The sequence below is a fragment of the Pleurodeles waltl genome, chromosome 5, assembly GCF_031143425.1.
Source record: "Pleurodeles waltl isolate 20211129_DDA chromosome 5, aPleWal1.hap1.20221129, whole genome shotgun sequence".
NCBI lineage: Eukaryota > Metazoa > Chordata > Amphibia > Caudata > Salamandridae > Pleurodeles > Pleurodeles waltl.
The window spans coordinates 1,100,426,942-1,100,446,524 of NC_090444.1; the positions used below are offsets into that span (position 1 = coordinate 1,100,426,942).

Genomic DNA, 19,583 nt, shown 5'->3' on the forward strand with positions numbered 1-19,583 from the left:
ATAAGCTGTAGACTTGTGTCCGTTAAGTATTGTTTTATACTGAAAGATAATTTTTTTATTATAAAATTACTGAAATTTCTTGAGCATCCCTATACAATGTTAGGGTCTTGTGTTATTTACATCTAATATGTATGATCCCTGTAATATATTTTATCTATTATTTTATCCTATATTTATGATGATCGCAAAATTTATTTTTCTATTGTCATCTATGTAATAATACAATAAATGTACTGCACAACATGGACACAACATCTGGCAACAAAGGCTGCTGAATCAACAGTGGACACAAGAAGCAGTGCAGCAGTCCACAGAACACTACATTCAGGCAGAGGAAGCTTGTAAACAGGGCGCCAGCACACAGTATGTGCCGTAACAGCGCACAGAAGCCTGTGTCACATTAGGCCAAGAAGCGGGTTACATGGAGTCTCGTTCCATAATCCCCAGTAGTGGGTTCCCAACAAAGGAAGGATGGTGTGCTCCAAGCAGCAAAGGGTACGAAAAAGTGCTGCACAGACTGACACAGACAGACCAGAGAAGGTGTTGCGCAGGGCTTAATTTGTGCAGGTGGTGGGCACCATCACATCATTTTTGGATCTAGACTTCTTTTTCATCTGCAGACTTTGACCCAGATCAGGCAGAAAGAAGACGGAAAAGAAATATAGGAAAAGAGTGACAAAGGGAGCAAGCAGGGATGAAAAAGAACCTACTAGAGTGAGATAAAGAGACTGGGTGTATCTGTCGTAGGAGTAGAAGCATGAGGTGGAATCAAGGCAAAACATCCATGGCATATGGCATTCGGCAGTTCCATTATTCAGTAGCACTGGTAGTGCGCTCCTAGGAAAAACGGTGAACCGCTTACAAATTTTAAAATCAAGCACTGTGGGAATCGACAAAAATAATAAATTATGAGTGATACACTGTTAGTGACTCAAGAAGACACCATAAAGCGCAGGCCTAGAGGAGAGATGAATTCGGACCAGAGAATGAATGAATTAGTTGGTTCATAATGGTACTGATGTCCAATGTTTCTAAATTTTCATTGGCATGCACTACGTGTTTCTGCTGTTTGACTCGACTAAATATATAAATCACATAATTCGGCTGATGAAAGTAGCTTAGTGGTAGAAGAAGCACGCACGAGGAGCAGTAACCCAGGGAAAAGAAAAGTGAGAAGAACATAAACTTGTGCTTGGGACTAGAGCACACAACATATTTCCTCAGCAATGGTTTCCCTATGAACCAATATATAAAGGCGAACATTTTAAAAGACAGAAACAGATAAACAAGCTGGGAAGAGACCTGATGTTTGCGTTCAGCAGTGGAGGACTTTGAAATATAAACAGAGCATAAAAGGACACTTTATCTGCATCTGAGATCCCACGTGGTTATTGGTTGATGGAACATCAATACGTAGAGGCAAGAACATGGAGTAAAATGATCAGCCACAAATCCACAGTCTACATGGAGAGTAACTGGTACACAAGGGCAGGATGGTCAAAGTAGGAATTCATCACTAGTTCAAGTGCGAAATTTTGACAATACAGTGAAAATGAGACAGAGTAGGCATGGATCAATCAAGAGCCTTCAGTGTCACTTGGAACAAAGCAGACAATCTGAGCAGGAGTACCCAGGGGGGGAAAGGGGACATAGAAATGGATAAGGGAAGGAAACTCGAGAGGTAAAGGCCATGGACACATTTACATATTTAGGACTAAATTCACAAAACAGTTTCATTATCTAAGTTGAACTGAGGTGCACAAAATGATCATTTTGAGTGGGTGTATTTTCATTACAGACACACTTAAACGGGACTGGTGGAATGTCTTGCACGTACTACTCTGTAGTATTTCATTCACTAGTATGATGGAATTTCTACATTCCACAAGGGAGTGGGCTTGTCGCTGTTCATGGATTTGCATAAATGCAAAAGTTTGTGAACGCCAACAATCTTGTGTATCTATCAGTAGCTACATACCCATTGCAAATAGTTCCCCACCCTAGAAACAGACACACATTTACTCCAGTTGAGACAGTAATATGTACAGTTCCTCAGCGAGAATACTGAGGGAACGCCCTTATATATCCTGTTATAGGTACATGTATGAAAAGCGGGTTCCTCCCCCCAAAAAAAGTTCCCAGTGAAAATAGAAAAAAGCTGTGAGTCAAAACCTTTCATAGACCAATCCTTCTATTTCCTTAGAGACTGATGTACTGCTAAGTTGAGGTCCTCTATCCTAGGTGCGGAGGTCCAAAGTTGCAGTAGCACCACAGAATTAAACCAGTCTCTCTTTATGGTGCTGTGCACCAAACACCTCTCCTGATCTGGATGCAGATCAGCATTAGTCAGCTTTGATTTCTGTAGGAGAATATTCCTGGGAGTACAGCATAGCGCATTCTGTGTGTAGCCATTTGGAGTCTAAGTCTATTATGAACCATCCAAAGCATACCTTCACCATCTCCTCTCGGTTGAACCCAGCACTTGTTTGTTGAGGGGGTGGGAGGAAGAGGTGAAGAAGGAGAAGGCCACGGAGTAAGCAATGAGCATTATTTCAGGAAGAAGCAAAAGAGGCCTGCCTCTACTGAGCCTAGGTGCACTTGCATTTTCCCTTGAGGTAGAAAGGCTAGAGAAAGAAGCAAAGGCACCAAGAGCCACCAGTCGAGCTAAACATGCCATCCATCAACTGCATTCTTGTTGGGAGGCCATTTTAACTCTGGAGCAGGATAAGACCCAGTAGTATGTGAAACCAACGTTCTCACTCTTTCTCCAGATCTCAGAGGTAGAGGAGTATGCTCTTAGTCCGCTGCACAAACTCATGCTCTGGGCCTGTTAAGATGACAGCGGGTCAATTTCCAATCCCTTATATCCCAACAGAATGCCGAGTTGACTCATCTCCCTGCACCCGTCATGCTAGAGGCCATGCTTAGAGGACCTGGATAATAACATGGACACTGGCATCAGACACAGTCCAACAGTCCAGGAGATTACAACAATCTGCACGCTATTAACTAGCAATTCATGGAGCTAGACAAGATCCTTGAGGCTTTCTTCAAAAAGACAATGATTTCTAAGCCAGAAAATGAGGGAATGTTAACACCATTGAAAGCCTCTGTGTCCCTCTCAATGGTGGCTTTCGTCATCAAGGCCACATTCTCTACTAGACTGTGGTGATCTGGAATAAGCAACACTCCTGGAGGCAGATTTTCTATGATTATGCACATAAAAGTGACACAACCTTGATGCAAAATCATTTTTGGTATTTACTAAGCCATTTTGCATGGCTGTGCATTATTTACTAAACACAAAGTAATACAATGCAGAGCATACCGCTGCCTTGTTACCTTTCATTGGGAAGGCGTTCCATGGGGGGATCATGGGCGTTCACATACATCCACCAATGAAGTTTGGCACATTCCAAGATTTACTAAAGCTTGTAAACCAAGGAATGCATCAAAATGCTACGCCTTCCCAAGTGAGGCATAACGAGGAGAAATGTCTTTATTCCTCCTTATTATTTACTCTTCCTATGTGTGCTGCATTTTGCAGCACACATACAAAGTGGAAAATGCATCTAAGGATTGTTTTTGTGCAGGAAGGTATTTGTTACACTCGATAGTGCAACGCTGCCTTTGTTGGCACTAGTTAGCCTCAAGTGCACCAGAGCAGGGACAGAGCTGAAGATCATAATATCTAAGTAGATATGGCACTGTTCAGCTTGCTCCCATTCAAAGCAACACAGTGCAGCAACATGCCTTGCTGCCCTGGGTTGCATGCATTCTAAGTACATCTGCTCTCAAATGGCTCCAAGACTCTAGAGAGCAAATATTGGACACTCAAGTTCAGTCCTATCGTTCCCCTTGCTCAGCCTGTTTGGTGATAGAAGACAAGCCATCATTCCCTCACATTGTGGAAAAATGTCTAGCCGCACATGGTGAAAAGATGCATCAGTCTATACAGGTTAGAATTCTTTCACTCAGGCCAATACCAACTGCATCATAGTGACTTACAGGCCAACCCAGCAGAACAATAGGGAGTAGCATACCTCTGTTATTCAGAACTGTTCCCATGTTTTATATAGGTGTATGTTCAACCTTGGCAAAGAAGCAGTTGAGTAGGAACTGCTAATCTATCTGACTTCTATGACAACGCTTCCTAGAACATCATCACTAATCGTTCCATGCAAAGCCACAAATGGGTGATGTCTTTAGCCCTCATGCCAAGGGTTCAGGTGGAAAACATCAATCTCCCATTTAACAGTAAGATCTTTTTCAATTCATCCAATGACTAGGCCCTCTGGCAAAAAACATAGCTATATCACAGCAAAATCAATGGGTTCCTTCCACATTTCATTACCCAGACCATAATCCTCTTTCTAGCTGGGTAAGGCTTTTCAGTCTCTCAAGAACATGGTCTCCATTCACTTTGAGCATCTGGCAGCTGCCCATCTCATTCAGCCTCAGATTCACTCTCAAAGCGGAGGCGTTTTACTGAAAAGTCTAAACCTGACAGCCGCGCTTTAGTAAAGACATAGAAGACACCTTCTGTCTGTTGAGTGTGGGAGGGACTGTTCCCCATGCTTACCATCACTTAGGTTTAGCTCCTGATTCTTGTGGAGCTAACCTTCCCCACCCCAGCCTTTCATCTGAGAACCTGAGCATCCTGGCTGCAAGCAGGAGGACCTCCACCAGAGTACAGTGCAAGAGCAAGTGTTAAGGGTTCTTCTATTCGATATCAAACAGCTTGCTTGGTCACTGAATTACGCCATGTCCCTTTTCAGCTGCCAAGTCAAATTAGGTACCTTAATTGATATATGTACTCCTATTATGATTAGTGCCTACCGAAACAGGCCAGAAGAACCCTTCTCCACTGCCAATTAGGTCATAAGGTAAAATGCAAAGGGGCTTGTAGGCCTTTTCCAATTAGGTACCCCACAACGTCTTAGGATCCCCTCTTACTCCTAATCATATTTATTTACAAACCCTTTGAATCCATTCCCATGTGTGGGTTACAGCTCTGCTCTCGGAAGTCTTCCTTCCTAGTCACCCTAATGTTGGCCAAGGCTATTTGTAAGTTTCAGGTCCCGGTGTCTCTGAACAATACACCATGTTCCACTCAGACAGAGTGTTCCAGGGGACTCCTACCACTCTGTTCTCAAGGTGTGTGTTGCACTTTAATGAGGTATTTTTTCTCCATACATTTTATCCACATTGCTTGTCTCCTCCTCTATGGAGATGCTAAAGACTGTGTCCTATATGTACGGGGTTTTGGTGCAGGGTAGCCCAGCAAGTCACCTTGATGTCCTGCCCTGCATCAAAGAGAAAGGGTAGGAATGTGCTGTATCTATGGCATACAGTTCATTCCTGTCCTTTCCCACTGTGCTGATGCTGTTTTGGCAGCCTAGCTCCAACGGAGGCACCCTTGCGCCATGATAGAAGGGTGTCTTCCTTGCAGGAAGAGGCACCTTCCTGCACACAAAAATCCAGGGAGGCTTTTTCCTCTTTCTGTGTGTGCTGTAGAATGGAGCACACATAGAAAGAGGAAATAACAAGGAGAAATAAATATATTTTTTCTTTGTTCGCCTCCCCTGGGGAGGTGTAAGGTTTTAGTGAATCCCCAGGTTTACAAGGTCTTATAAATCTGGGGATGCATTAAAATCCATGGGTGTTGCGTGGGTACAACCATCACAATGTCTATGGAATGTCTTCCTTGCGCAGAGAAAGGCAATGGAGTGATTTGCGCTGCCTTGCCTTAATCCATATCTATGAGGCCATTCGAAGCCATGCAAAGTGGTTTTGTGTGGCCTCATAGATATGATTTCAAGGTTTGCGCCACTGTTGCACCACAAAAAGTGATGCAATGGCGGCGCAAGGGGCTTTTAAATATGCCCCTATCTACGGAATTCACACCTTACATTTTTACATGGATTGAACCAGCTATCTACAGACTAACCTTTTCAAAGCAATGACCCTGGCTGAGCAAGGGCTAACACCGCCATTGTTAGTGGCTACGTTTTTGCATCTCCCACTACTGTGACAGACTCTGCATCTGGTATCTGACACAGACCACCTGAGCTAAGGCAGCTTCCGTGGTCTTCCACAGCACGGTGCATATCATAAAAAATGCAGAGTGGCTACATGGGCTACCTTACACGATATTTAGGTTAGACACGTGGCTCTACAGATCCTATTCTCTCAGGCTGAAGTTGCCCAATTCTGCCTTGTTTTTCCCTCTTCGTTTTCTTTGCTGAGGAATCAACCAAAAGGTTGGGAATCAATGAAAGCCCTTACAAAAGAACAGAATACAGTTTGTGATGTTTATAGTTCCGGGGCTCTGTTCTGCTATCGACCTCCTTCCAGAACCCCTCACTCCTTAGACCAAAACTAACAGCATTTGGCTCCCTGTCAAAGATAGGAACTAGTGAGGGTGAACATCCACTTGGAATAAAGGAACATACCTGTGCATGACCTATGCACACATGCAAGGCCATGCTGAGGAAATCAGAGAGCTTCACTGGGCCCTGAGGAGTTTTCAGGGCGAGCAGATTCTGTATTTTCTAAATAGCAACATACCCATGAGAGTTTCAGAGGTCGGGGAAGAGAGGTATGGGAGTCTTACCAGCAGCTCTGTACTGGCAGATCCCACCTTTTGATGAGGCCACTGTAATCTAATAGTGTGGCAAATCCTGACACGAGAGTCTGATTTGAGTTTGACATGGTAGGTGATCATGGCAGTGGGATTTAGGCAACAGCTTGGCTCTTTGTATAAGTTCCCAGGGTTGAAAGTGAGTAGCAGGAGAAGGAAGTAGCCTTCTCCCATCACACTGTAAATTTGGTTCAAAGTTCATACTTAGATCTTTTCATTGTGTGACAGAGAAATTTCAGCCACATTAAAAAACTTCAAAAATAGTCAACATGTTTATTAACTATTTATCTAGACTCTACATTGACAGATACTTCTTTTAAAGCCTAAGAAAGAAGGGGGGAAAAGAGAGAGGAATAGAGAAAAAGAGACAGAGATATAAGTGTTTCCTCTTTAACAAACAGATATTTGCAGAAAAATTGCTATACAAAAATATGTGCTTAGCAATAAAAATGCATTTTTACCTAACTATTCTATTAAGAAATACAATTGTGGACATATTGTTGCAGTATTAAAACAATTAAGCTTTGATATATTTCATTGACTTTTGAAATTCTTTGGAATAGAACACACCTTTAAGCAGACTCTTTGTAACAGAGAGAGGAGAACTTAAAACCGGTAACCTCCAGGCTGAGTGCCTTAGACTTTAACCCAGTGCTTAATTTGAGCCGGTGGTTTCCGGTGTGTGGTACCGCCACTTAGATTTGAAGGCTGGTACGTATTTTCTGCCTCAAGCATTTACTGCAAGCAAAAGACACATTAGGGAAAGACAGAGGAAGAGAAAAACGAAAGCATCACAAAGGTAGAAAGGCAGAAAGTTGCAAGAGTGAGCTGAAGGGGCAGGGAGTGGCTGTAAATGAATTTAAGAGGTTTGAGATGGCTTCAGGATTACACTGCCTCAGTATTCCGTGCACATGTAATTACAGAAGCCACATGTTTCAGAGGAGAACTTTGGGCACTGGCACGTTTTTATTTACAAATTAAGCACTGCTTTAACCATTAGTCCACAAGTGACTCTCCAGTGAACTGGATGAAAATATAACTATGACATTCAACCCAAAATGGAACGCACACTGCCAACTGCATCATTTCAACACTAGGAAACAGACATGAATAGAGAGAAAGGGACATGGAGGGAGTAATTTTGTTATTTGGCCATACTATATTTTAAGAGTATAATTCCAAAGAAATACCAACTAAGTTAAATTCTTGTCTATATAAAGTGGTTAATTTTCATTTGAAAGGAGAAATATGTGACTTCATGACACCTAAATCTTGCTTTAGTAATACATCAAATAACCAACATTGGCAAAGCCAATAGGCCGCGATTTTGGATCCACTTGGAATTGCCAGTGGTTTTAACCATGCTGTACAGAATCCTTGATGTTGTGCAGCATGGCTAAAAACGTGAAAAAAGCCTGTGATGCAGCAGACCATATAATTTGTTAGGTGTGAGCACCAAGCATATATGTGCCTACAAAATGACGCACTTTCTTTTTGTTTGATCGGTAAACAAAAGCAATAAATTAAGAAAAGTACAGCGTGTGTGATAGGAAGCAACATGGAGGAAGGGCAGAATCATGGACACTGGGGTTGGGGAAGCAACACTGAGTTGGCGGAAGCAATGGGGTGCATGTGGAGGGAAGCAGCACGGGGAGGGAAGCAAACAGAGTGAGAAACAGGGAGCGGGGATGCAAACAAATGAGAGAGCACAACGTGGAGTTAGTGGGGTGAAGCACGCAGGCGAGAAAGCAATGCAAGGGGAGAAGCACACTAGGCCAGTGCATCACAAGGTGGGAAGAAGGGCAAAGGGAGAGAAAGAGCAACATAAGCACGGCTGAAGGATGGAATACATAGGGCAGCCAACTAGAAAACACATGCACTTTTGTGCAGTGCTCAAACAAAAAGAAAAAAGTAGCACCTGAAAAATTAGCAGAGAAGGACACAAGTAATGTGTTCATACTCCAGGGGAGGAATTTAGTCTAACACTGATCTGACTGACTGAGTTGTATCCTTCTACTGCAATTTTGGGGTCTCTTTATTATTTTACATTCAGCACCCCATGGGAATACATGTATTTCCTTGTGCTTTCTCGCTGCTTTTTTACTCTTTCCCTCGGCACACTCCTTTCATTCTCTCTCCCCGCACTACTCCTCTTAATTTATTTGTTTTTAAATTGTCCTTTTTATAGGTTTTTTTTAACTAGGGCCCGGCAGCTGCAGAGGGCTATCAGGATGCTCAAATTCCTATTGGTGCTTTGTACACAGTTTTGTTTCTTTATTTTAATACTTTAGCATTCTAATTTTGCTCCCTGTCATGATAGAAAGTTAATTTAAATATAGACACCTGCTTTGCGACGCATGTGCCTGTACTCATCATAATGCACTCACCACATATCACAACACAGGCATGCGCATTGCTGTCTTGGAATGTGTTTTATTTAGTAGAAATCCCATTGGAAGATTGCCAGCCATTTGTGTGCACACATCGTGATGCATGCACACACATGCAATTTGCACCAAGCTTTTGCAGAGCCAATAGATGAGCCTTTTAGAGCACAGTCATATTGGGTTTTGTCAGTGCTTGTTTCTCTTTTTGCAAGCCCTCGCCTATGTAAAACTTTGAGTATTGGTAATCTGGCACTCCCTAGCTAATGCAACCCGAGGGCATTGCTTACAATCGCCTTGTCTAGCACCAGCCTTTGTTTTGCTTCAGTTTCATAAAACAGTAGTGGAAGTGGAAAAACATGCTAAATTGCTCCGTCAGGCCATGTGGTCTGTAAAACAGAAGACAACAAACCTTAACTTGAAGGTACTGAATATGTTTCTATGTTATATAATTCGTTGTATTTACATAGCACTTCTTACCAATGACGAGGCGCTGAAGCACTTTTGCAGACGGGTAGCAGGCTACTCTGTGGCAGTGCCATGGATGGAAGTGTATCTGTCTTAGGGTAGTGCAGATGCTGTGCGTGAGGACCCAAGTTGTGATTTAGCTTGTTTTTGTCACCGCACCTACACATAAACTTGACACACACAGCTATCTACTATTTGATATCCATTGCTTTAAATGGAAACATAGAAGTGCTGTTACTCACAATCTACAGTATTTGTTCATGAAAAGTGCCAATACTCTCCCATTAAATGTATTGCAGCATTGCCGAGAAGTGCAGATACTCTTCCTTTCAAATTAAATTACAGGTACTCAATACCTGGCCGTACCTGTCCATTTAAAGCACTGTATCCGAATCCATAAAGAGCGATAGGAACTGGGGATCAAGTTCGAGTCTCGGCGTCGGCTCAACACCATGGACGTCATTTGGGGTCGCAGGTGCAACCCCTGGCTTGCCTTCTGCTACCCCTGACACTGCGACCCGTGGCCTCAAAGGTGGCAAATTCAGCGCCAGAAACACAGTGGCTGCTCGTCCTTATGGACGTCAGTTGGGGCTCCACTCTCTCAGTTTTCTGTCTTTTTATCAGAATAATAGTGATTAATAATAAGGTATTATTCACTTTTGGTGTAATGAAAATGGAGGACAATTAGCTGGAATATGCCCTTCCATGGCAGCTGAGGTAAGTAAAAAATGCTTTTGAATGTATGTTGTGTGCGTGATTGCGGGTGTGAGTGTGTTTATGTGAGAGAGACTGTATATAAGTGTGAATCTGTGTATGTAAGTATGTGTCTATGAGTGAAAGTGGAGGTCAAATGGCGTGGGATGTCACTTCTGCTACCCCTGGCATTTCGGTGAATTGAAGTCCAAGCTCAACGCCCTGTTTCTGGGCAAATCACTTTATCTCACCGTGACTAAAAACACAAAAATGAATGTGTCCTTGTGTAATGTAAATGGAGCTCATGTAAATAGCTCCAATACCTTCGAGCATTGTTCGCGCTATAGAAATCTGCAAAAAAATATTTAAACAAAAGAAATAACATGGGCAGTCCTGCTTCTTGATTATGCACAGTACGGTAACCAAGCAGGGCTTAGGGTTCCCTTACTGACAGAAGCAGTTCTGCAGCAGAGCAAGATAAAAGAAACTGGGACCGGAGGGGGTCATGCATCCGTTTTAGATCTGTTAAACTAGGAAGTGATAGCTTTTCAACACCTACTTAGATAAGGACACCGAAAGTAATTAGAAAGAGTAGAAAATAAGTATAATCCCTAGCACTGGGCGAGGGCTCAATGTATGGCCAGCTGAGAGATCCAGCTGACAGAGAGCGACTAATCCCTACATTTTTGTCACCTACTTTGGGAAACTTTTTCTCGGTTTCTTCAGGAGTCTCCTTGTGTTTGCCGAGGTGATGAGCCTGGAGTTCAGAGGGCACTGGTGCCGGAAAAGGGATCTGCAAGAAAAAATAGTCACTATTTAGCTTGTAGTAGATCAGTTATACACAGGAGGGAAAATAATTTGTATTTAGAACAATGGGCTAATAATTGTCATATTGTTAATGTGCACTCAAAAGAAACGTGCTCTAAAATGATGTGTGGCATACACACGTATGTGAATACGTAACTCAGTTGTTAAGCAAGCTTGTACCCACGTTTTGCGGTGGTCCGGATGCCCCGCATCCGCCTTCCACGCCACACCAGTGTCCTGGCTTCTAACCACATCTAAGAACACGCCTGGATGGGCACACAGACAGGCATTGCAAAGAAAAATACACGAAAGCCATAATTTGCTCCCTATTTTGGATGGTGAGATATGGTTCTGTGCGGAAGTGCTGTAGAAAGTTTATTTCATTCCCACAAACAGTGGTTGCGAGTGTTGAAGAGGAATCCTCGGGAACACAATAGTCGTTTCAAAACTTGGCCCAGATTTACTAAATGTTTTGAGAGACCGGTTGTGTGACGCAAAGCGACGTGCATGACAACATTGATCCACTTCCGTGCACAATTTCTTTTTTGCGACAAAAGTCTTCGCGAGCGCAGCACACACTAGCATTGTGTCACACAGTCTGAAATCCATCATGCAAATTGGGTGTTATCAGGTGGAAGGGGACGGCCTCGTAGGAGTGAACACAATCTCATACCTGCTGAAGTCACACAAAGTTGCAGAACCCAAAAAGTTGCAAACAATGGGCACAGGTTGCGGTTGGCAACATTACTTGATATTTCAATACATATTACTGTCAATAATTGTAAAAAATGACAATATATGACGTGATGTACTCTGTAACCTTCACCTTTGTGAAGATAATTATACTAGAGGTTAACCCCGGGGAACAGATGTCAGGCAAGGTATCCCTCGAAAGCCTTTTGCGATGTGGACACACGTGTTGTGTTTTGCAAGCCTTACGTAATGCGCATTACGGATGACATCACCACGCAGTGCATGGTTACTAAGCGCCCATGGGGGATTTTAAAACGTGAATAACAGTTGCATTAATATAAGGAAATCAAGTTTAGTAGCTGTACAAGAGTTGAAGGGCTACAAAGGAATCAAAATAAGAGTCGTGTGTTGGATTTTGAGGCCTTCTTTTAGAAGGCAGTACACGTGTGGTGGGGTTTTCTGCAGGCGCGGCCTTGGAAGTAAACGCCACGCCTTGCTCGCAACCAGGATGCCTCTCAGAGGGGATTTTTGCACTCAGCAGCCAAAGTGTGCCAGCACCACAGTGTGCAGTGTTGCCAGGTGCTAGCTACGGCGCTGTGATACATTTCTGAGACCTCGCACATCATTAGCAGTACCTTCACATCTCAATGAACAGGGCTTGGGTCAGCTGCCCGCCTCAGCAAAGCTCCTATTTGCTGTTCTGTGCAATATATCTATTTCGTTTTACAGCGCAGAATTGGTAGCGGATAGATAGGCAGTATTTGGTGTTATGGAAAGACGTTTCTGAACTCCTTTGAAGAAACCAGGCAGTTCTAGGCCAAATTACATAATCTGTACTCACAGTGTAACTTGTCTTCTGGGCGCTTTTTTTCCTGCGAGGGAGCAGAAGGAGCCACAGAACTCCTTTATAGGCCTGGTATGACAGTGCAATTGTCTGCATTACCTAATGTCACCAATGTTTTAAAATATTGATAGAGTGGATTTTGGCTCCACCAAGAGGAGTAATTTGTTCTCACCTCATGCTATTGGATGTTTGGTGTAGCATACCTCCTCCTATGGCAGTGGTTTTCAAACACGCCCCCCAGTGGAAAAAAAATAAATCATCGCCCCCCCCCCCCCTTAGAATTTTTCATAACTATTCTGTTAAGCTGGTAATGTTTAAAAATGTCTAGACTTCTTTAAACATTGCAGTTAAGTTCTGTTACCTTTAAAAAAAAAAACAGTAACCATTTTTCTACTTGACACAAAGGGCTTTTATCTGCATAAACCCTCTTTTGACCAGAGCCTGATGCTCCCCCCTCCATCCCTCTCCCCGGGATCACTTAAGGCCTCCCTAGGGGGACGTCCCCCCCCCCAATTTGAAGACCCCTATCCTATGGCATGCATGCAATGCAATCTGCTATATTACTTCCCAAAGGTACACCGAATCATTGCACATTACATTCCTTTCTCATAGATGCATTGCACGTAGGAAACAATTGCTGCTTGTTGTTTTTTTGTTTTGTTTTTACTGCCGCAGACTTTACACATACCAAAGTGAGTATTCCCTCCAGTTCATATGAGTATGGCCCCATGCCAATGGTGGAATCTGTTTCCCTATCCCATTCTCCATTTTACTGAACATGAACACTGACAAAATGTAGGTGTAGGTGCCCTAATGTATAGTACATACATATCACTCACTTGCTACCTCCGGGTGCCCTTTGGGAAAGAGGATGCACAGTGCCATGGACCCCTAAGATCTCCCACTTGTTCATGGGGTGTCCCTGGCCTTCTTCCAGTGCTGGTTGAGGGCACTTCTACAGTGACGGAGAAGCATGGGTCTCACTGCTAATACCTGTGACCTGACACTCTGGCATTCGAGGTCATCTGCAGACCCTCATGATGGTGGATGCAGTTTGTGTCTGTCCCCACCCTTGAGGCACCTTCAGTGTCCACTTTAACATTGAGGAGTGACAACCTGCAGAAAACACGGAGTGGTGGGCGTGCTGCTCCTGGCACTCAGTGCTACACATGCACACAGCTGCCATCTACCCTGGCACACCATGTTCAGGTATAATCGGGTACAAAACAGGGCAGTATAGAATGTAGATGTAAAAAGTGCAGTGCTTAATGTGAGATAAAGAGACAGGAAGATTAGGGATGGTGGACAGAAGAGGTGTAAGATGGAATCAGCCTGGGTACTCGCATTCCTGGGATTTGGCAGCTCTGGTGAGAGGCTTCTAAGAAGAACTTTGGGGCCATGTACTACTGCTGCTGTGCTACTTCTCCTTACTACTCAACTGAGTCAATGCTGTTGATGTCCCGAACTGTACCCCTCCCTCTCCCATTCTCAATGTCCCTTCCTGCGACTTCCGGCGCTTCTTGCGGAATATGACAAGAATTGCTCTATTCCTTTCCGCAGCAGAAAGGAATAGAGCAATTCTTGTCATATTCCGCGAGTACTTGCAGGTACATCCGAATTTACAACCCGTTTCTCCTATGGATCATGTTACAAATTCGGCTGAAATAAATTACTACTAATGCGTAACCAAAAGCAAGGAAAATATTAAATCCCCAGCTGTTCGCACAGTTAACTTAAGTGCACGGCTGAAATGGCATCTGGTGTTGCTATAACTGTTGGCTTCCTTTAATTAATTTACACTCTCCAATATAGGGCCTCATGGAGGACATTACCTTTTATATAAATAAACAGGTATGCTGCTGATGTGAGGATAGCGTGCAGGGTGCTTCCCCAGAAAGGAAAACGATGGCTTCTTGGACTGATGCGATAGCTATAAGAAACATTTCACACGCCTACTTGGAGTTTCCCAGAGAGCTGAGAAACACTGCCCTGGCATGGTGGGGCAGAATGCTACCTGCAGGGCGCCATGTTTACAGATGGAACAGCGAGAGTTCACACGTGGAGAAGCCTTGTCGGCATACGTCATTGCCAGGATTCTAGCCCCCGTCCTAATTTCAGCCGGTCCGGTGCCATCAGGGGTTGCACATGACAGAGGCCCCTACCTAGTAGAGTTAAAACCGCGTTGGCAAGTGTGGCGGCGGCATCTCTATTTACATAATGACCCCTTCATGCCCAGGCCCTGCACTTCACGGCTGGTATCTAACAGGCCGAGATGGGTATCTTCAGGTTTCTTCTACGTGACAGTCGAGATTACAAATTGACTTTTAGACAGACTTTTAGAGTAGACTTAACCCATCAATATATTTTCCACACTGCAATGCTTTCTGTGTGTCTAAGAAGCAAAGGCGATGCCAGTTTGTCAGGTCTTAGAAAACTGGTGCAGTGGGTATTTTGGATTTTTTTTTTATTGCACACATATGCAATAAATATGTTTTTTTGTAAAAAAAAATAACCTTCACAAATAATTCTAATAAAACAGTATACATGTTTTCTAGCATACATGTGCGCTCAGAACATGTATAGAAACCATGTTAGTTTTAATGCACATCACAGGAACATCTATTTTTATTGACACAGAGAAAAAGTACTGTTGTGTTTGAATTATAATCAACTGCAGATAGTTTAAACACACAAGTATGCCTAAAAATATGCACATAAAAAAAACATTAGCTAAGCATTGGCTCACCAGTCCTGGCACTGAAGATTACTTCTTTCCACGAGAATGTGCACCTGTGATGGGCAAAATGCCATCACTCAAGGTGCAAAAGAACCAATGACTGAAGTGGGCTGACCCATAGCGCCATGCTTTATGCCTTGGTGGACGGAAACAAAATGAGAATGACAGTTGATCTCACCAATGGAGAAAGAGGGCTAAACCAAAGACCAGCTACATTTATATGCATGTATACATATGGCAAGACCGCTATCTGCCTCTAGCGAGTTCAGACAAAATGTCATGTTAAAAAGTATTTACAAGAGATAAATGTTGTTTCAAAATATTGTGAAGTTAAGAATATCGTGGAACAGAACAGAGAAGGTAAGAATATCATGTATCTAGGTATTTCATGCATGATTTTGAGCTTGACAGATGGGTAACGTCATCACGCATGTGACAGAAATCCCATCCGCCCTATTACAAGTTTATTATATGCTATGCCACTTGTAATAAGGTGGGTGGCAAATTTGTCATGCTTGTGATGAAGTACCCATCCTCAAACCCTTAATTTTTTTTAAATAATGTTGTATAGAACATCATTTTATTTAATTTAGCTGAATATATTGTTTTTTAATTTGTGATACATTTGAGTTATTTTATTATTATATGCCATTAGTATTGTAAATATATTTGTGTTTAGTTTGTTTTAGAATATTTTGTAAATTTCAATATGAAATGTCATTATTTTTATTTCATTAGAAACTGTTTATTTAGTAGCGGGTTGTTGGGTTATCAGGAATTCAAGAGGAAGTTTTTAACATACAAATTATTTTTTATTATTTTATAATTACATTTTATTTTAATTAGTTTATGCAATTGGTAATTATTTTGTTATTTTGATTATTAGTTGATTTTAAATTAATTGGTAATCAGTTTATCAATATATGTATTTTTTTAATTTTGATATTTACCTTTTTATTATTTGATTAAATTACTGCTACTTGTATTTAACTTTATGTAATATTAATAATTCATAATTGTTTATATTTTAACTAATTTTAATTGTTAGAATTCGTATTTATTGTAGGATAGAATGATGCAAAGCCTTTTAACTGAAAGCATTTATTTAAAAATCATTTGTTTTGTAATACAGAATGTGTACGTATTATTCTTATTTTTGTTTGTTTCACATTTAATGAATAAATCCATTATTTTAAAGTTATTTTAAAATTGTAATTTTTGCCTATATTTAACTGTCTTATTTAAATAGATTGGGAGTGATGTTAGCAAATGTAATGCCTGCAAAGAACATAATTTTTAATCCTGTTGCTTAATTGGAGTGTGAATAGTAAATCTGACCTTTCTAAATTCCAACATTTTGCCTACTGTTGCTGAGATTGGGGTGGGAATAGCACATCTGACCCTCCAATGTCAAACACATTCCCTACTTTTGCTTATGTTGGCACCAGAATAGTAAATCTAAGCCCCCCCAAAGTGCAACTCTTACCTTGTAATTAGTCGGCTTGGATTGACAATAGTGAATTAATTACCCAACACGTGTAATTTGTAATTAAAAAAAATATATTTTAATATATATTTTTTGCTTTCATTTCAAAAACTTTTTTTTTTATTTCCCTTGTAATAATATTTTTTGTTAATAGATTGTTTATTTTAATGTTATAATCCTACTGTTTAATATTTAATATCTATTGTTTGTAATTAAAATACATTATTAGTAGTGTTTTTTAATATTTATGTTCAAGTTATATGTTTTTTTAAGCAATGGTAATTTTTGGGTGATTCTTTTAAAGTGTATATTTTATGTTATGTTTGTAAGTTATAATTTTAAATATTTTTTCAATTTCATAAGTATCAATATTGTAAGTTTAATAATATGTTTAAAGTTAAAATATGTTTTAAAGTTAATGTAGTCTCTAAAAATTAAAACTCAATACACTTACCTATTTTCTAATGATATTGTTGTCTTCTATATTTTTATCAATATTTTTGTTTTTACAAAAGGTGATCTTTTTGTCACCAATATTTTTTTGATGATACTTCATCAGACAAGTGTCTCTATGCTATACCTAAAAAGTTGAAGAGTACTTAAAAGGTACTGGCATGTGTCACAGCTGTGTACAAAGCACCTTTCCACTGGCTGGCTGCAAGTTCATCCATTATTCCTCATATGTGCTAATCTTTCTAAAAATGAGGACAATATATTCCCATAGCTACACAGCTTCCACCCGTAAGAGATTTTAGATCATGTCTTCCAGGAAAAGAAAGAAATAATGTACCCCTGTCTCTAAAATGTTACTTTATAGAGCAGTGTTAGTTCTAAATACAAGATAAAATACTTGATTATTCTTTCTTTTCCGAGATCAAATAATGAAAAACCCAGGAGACAAATTGGAAGAACAAGTTAACAGCCTGACCTATGTCATTTATTTATCATATATACATAGGGATTAGGTCTTAGAATTTTCACATAAAACCCTATGTCAGAAACAGTATTTGTCAGTAGTAATTACCCCCAACTGCCTTACATTGATTAAATACCTTTTGCCTACAATGAATTACATAGAAGTAAAGGCTAATGCATAATCACTGTGCAAAGAGGTCCATCTTTCTGCCACTCAAATGTGCCATTACCAGTTATAACTTTATTGTGAATTTGTCTCTTGGAACCTTTTGGAAAATTCTCCCAACTCTGCACTTGTTTTTAAGATAATGTATACTTAATGTGCAAGCAGGATGCAACTACCTACCAGAACTGCTGCACCAATCCTTGTCCAGGCATGGAGGTGCAGGGTGAATGGGTGAGCTTAACATCCAGGCCAATGAGCAGGACGGAGACTTGAATGATGATTCAGCAACTGCTGATTAGGTAGCTCATTAACATTGGGGATTCAGTGCTGATATGCAGACAAACTCTAGATGTGCAGCGGAACCCCCCAGGATCGCCTGAAAGAACAGCCTGGAAATCCACCAAAAACCCCAAAAGTCCAAGCAGAGATAGATGGTGGATGAAGGTACTGACGGAGATGTTCTTATGCTAGGCTTGGCTAGATTTCAAAGAAGAGCTCCTTGGGAAAATTCCCTACCCCCCCACTACCATGTTGCAACGAACAAGCAACAGGAAACTGTGCCTACTGCGGTGCAAGAGAAGAAAGTGGTTGGGCAGGGGTTGACAGCAATGCCATGCCAGAGCTCGTTCTCCTTCAAAAATAATGTGACGTGTCAGGAAAAAATCAATGCTTTCATTATAGTAGCCAGTCCATTGTAAAGAGGTAGTCTCAAGATCACAACTGCCATGGGGCACAATACCCCCAGATGTTATTTAACTGCAACCATCCAATAACACACCCATGAACAAATGAATGGAGGAAATAAGGAGTTAACGATTGGACTGTGTATTGTATGGTGTGTATATTAGTTGACTTTATATTTAGTTTTCTCATTTAAACATTTATTGTATAGACATATCCAAGGGGTGTGAGTGAACTAAAAACATCTCCCCTGAATCCAATTAAGAAATAAAGCTCTTTTTGTTTTGCCATTTGTTTTGGCTTTCCAGTGATTAATTTGGGCTTTCACTGAGACTAAATGATATTGTTGAATTTTTCCTGACGCATCACAATGTGTTTAGGGTAATTTGGGCACATCCCTAGATTATATAGAGCTCGTCCTCCTAGCATATCTTGTGCACCATCACCTGGATATAGCACTCCTGCCTCCAAGCAAAGTTCCTTTGTGGGAGTTTTCTTAGCCCAGCCTATTCCAGAGTGCTGCAAGTCACTCCTACTGCAGCCTCTGCAACGCTGCTCAATTCCCATCCCCTGTCTTAAATCCTACATTGTTCCCCAGACACATATATATTGGACTTTGTTTGATGGGACATCTAGCGACTAAAAAACACCCCAGTTGTGAAGGCAGTGGACAGGGAAACTTCACCTTGCTAAAATTAGAAACCTTTGCCTGTTTCACTGAGGTGAACGAATTTTCCAACTTCTCAGGTGAGAATTTTCCTATTGCTCCCCCTTTCCTAACCACTTTATCTCCTGCTTTCCACCTGTAGTGTTAAAAGAAGAACCAGCTCGGCTCTACCTTCCTTTATCTTGATTTTTCTTTTTCCTGCAGAAACAAGCTCTGGGTAGGAAAGTGGATGAGAGATACGGGGAGGGAGATAGTAAGGGTTAAAGAGCTAAAAGCTTGCATGGTGTGCTAAGGAACAACACTCGGCTCTCTCCAAGCATGAAAAGGTCCAGCCTTCGTTTTTTTAGGCCTGACCTTACACGTCTAAGCCGCACCGTACATTGTGTGGCTGCTCTGGTG

General features: G+C 41.4%; 1 protein-coding gene across 4 annotated transcripts in view; it reads right to left on the reverse strand.

Moving 5' to 3' along the window:
- The window catches only part of LOC138296303 (uncharacterized), a 619,236-nt gene that overhangs the window by 142,627 nt on the left and 457,026 nt on the right, over nt 1-19,583 (reverse strand). For all 4 annotated transcript variants that reach the window (XM_069235314.1, XM_069235317.1, XM_069235316.1 and 1 more), the window contains one exon: nt 10,886-10,981. In XM_069235314.1, coding sequence (XP_069091415.1) covers nt 10,886-10,981 — 96 coding nt within the window. The remainder of the gene's footprint in view (nt 1-10,885; nt 10,982-19,583) is intronic.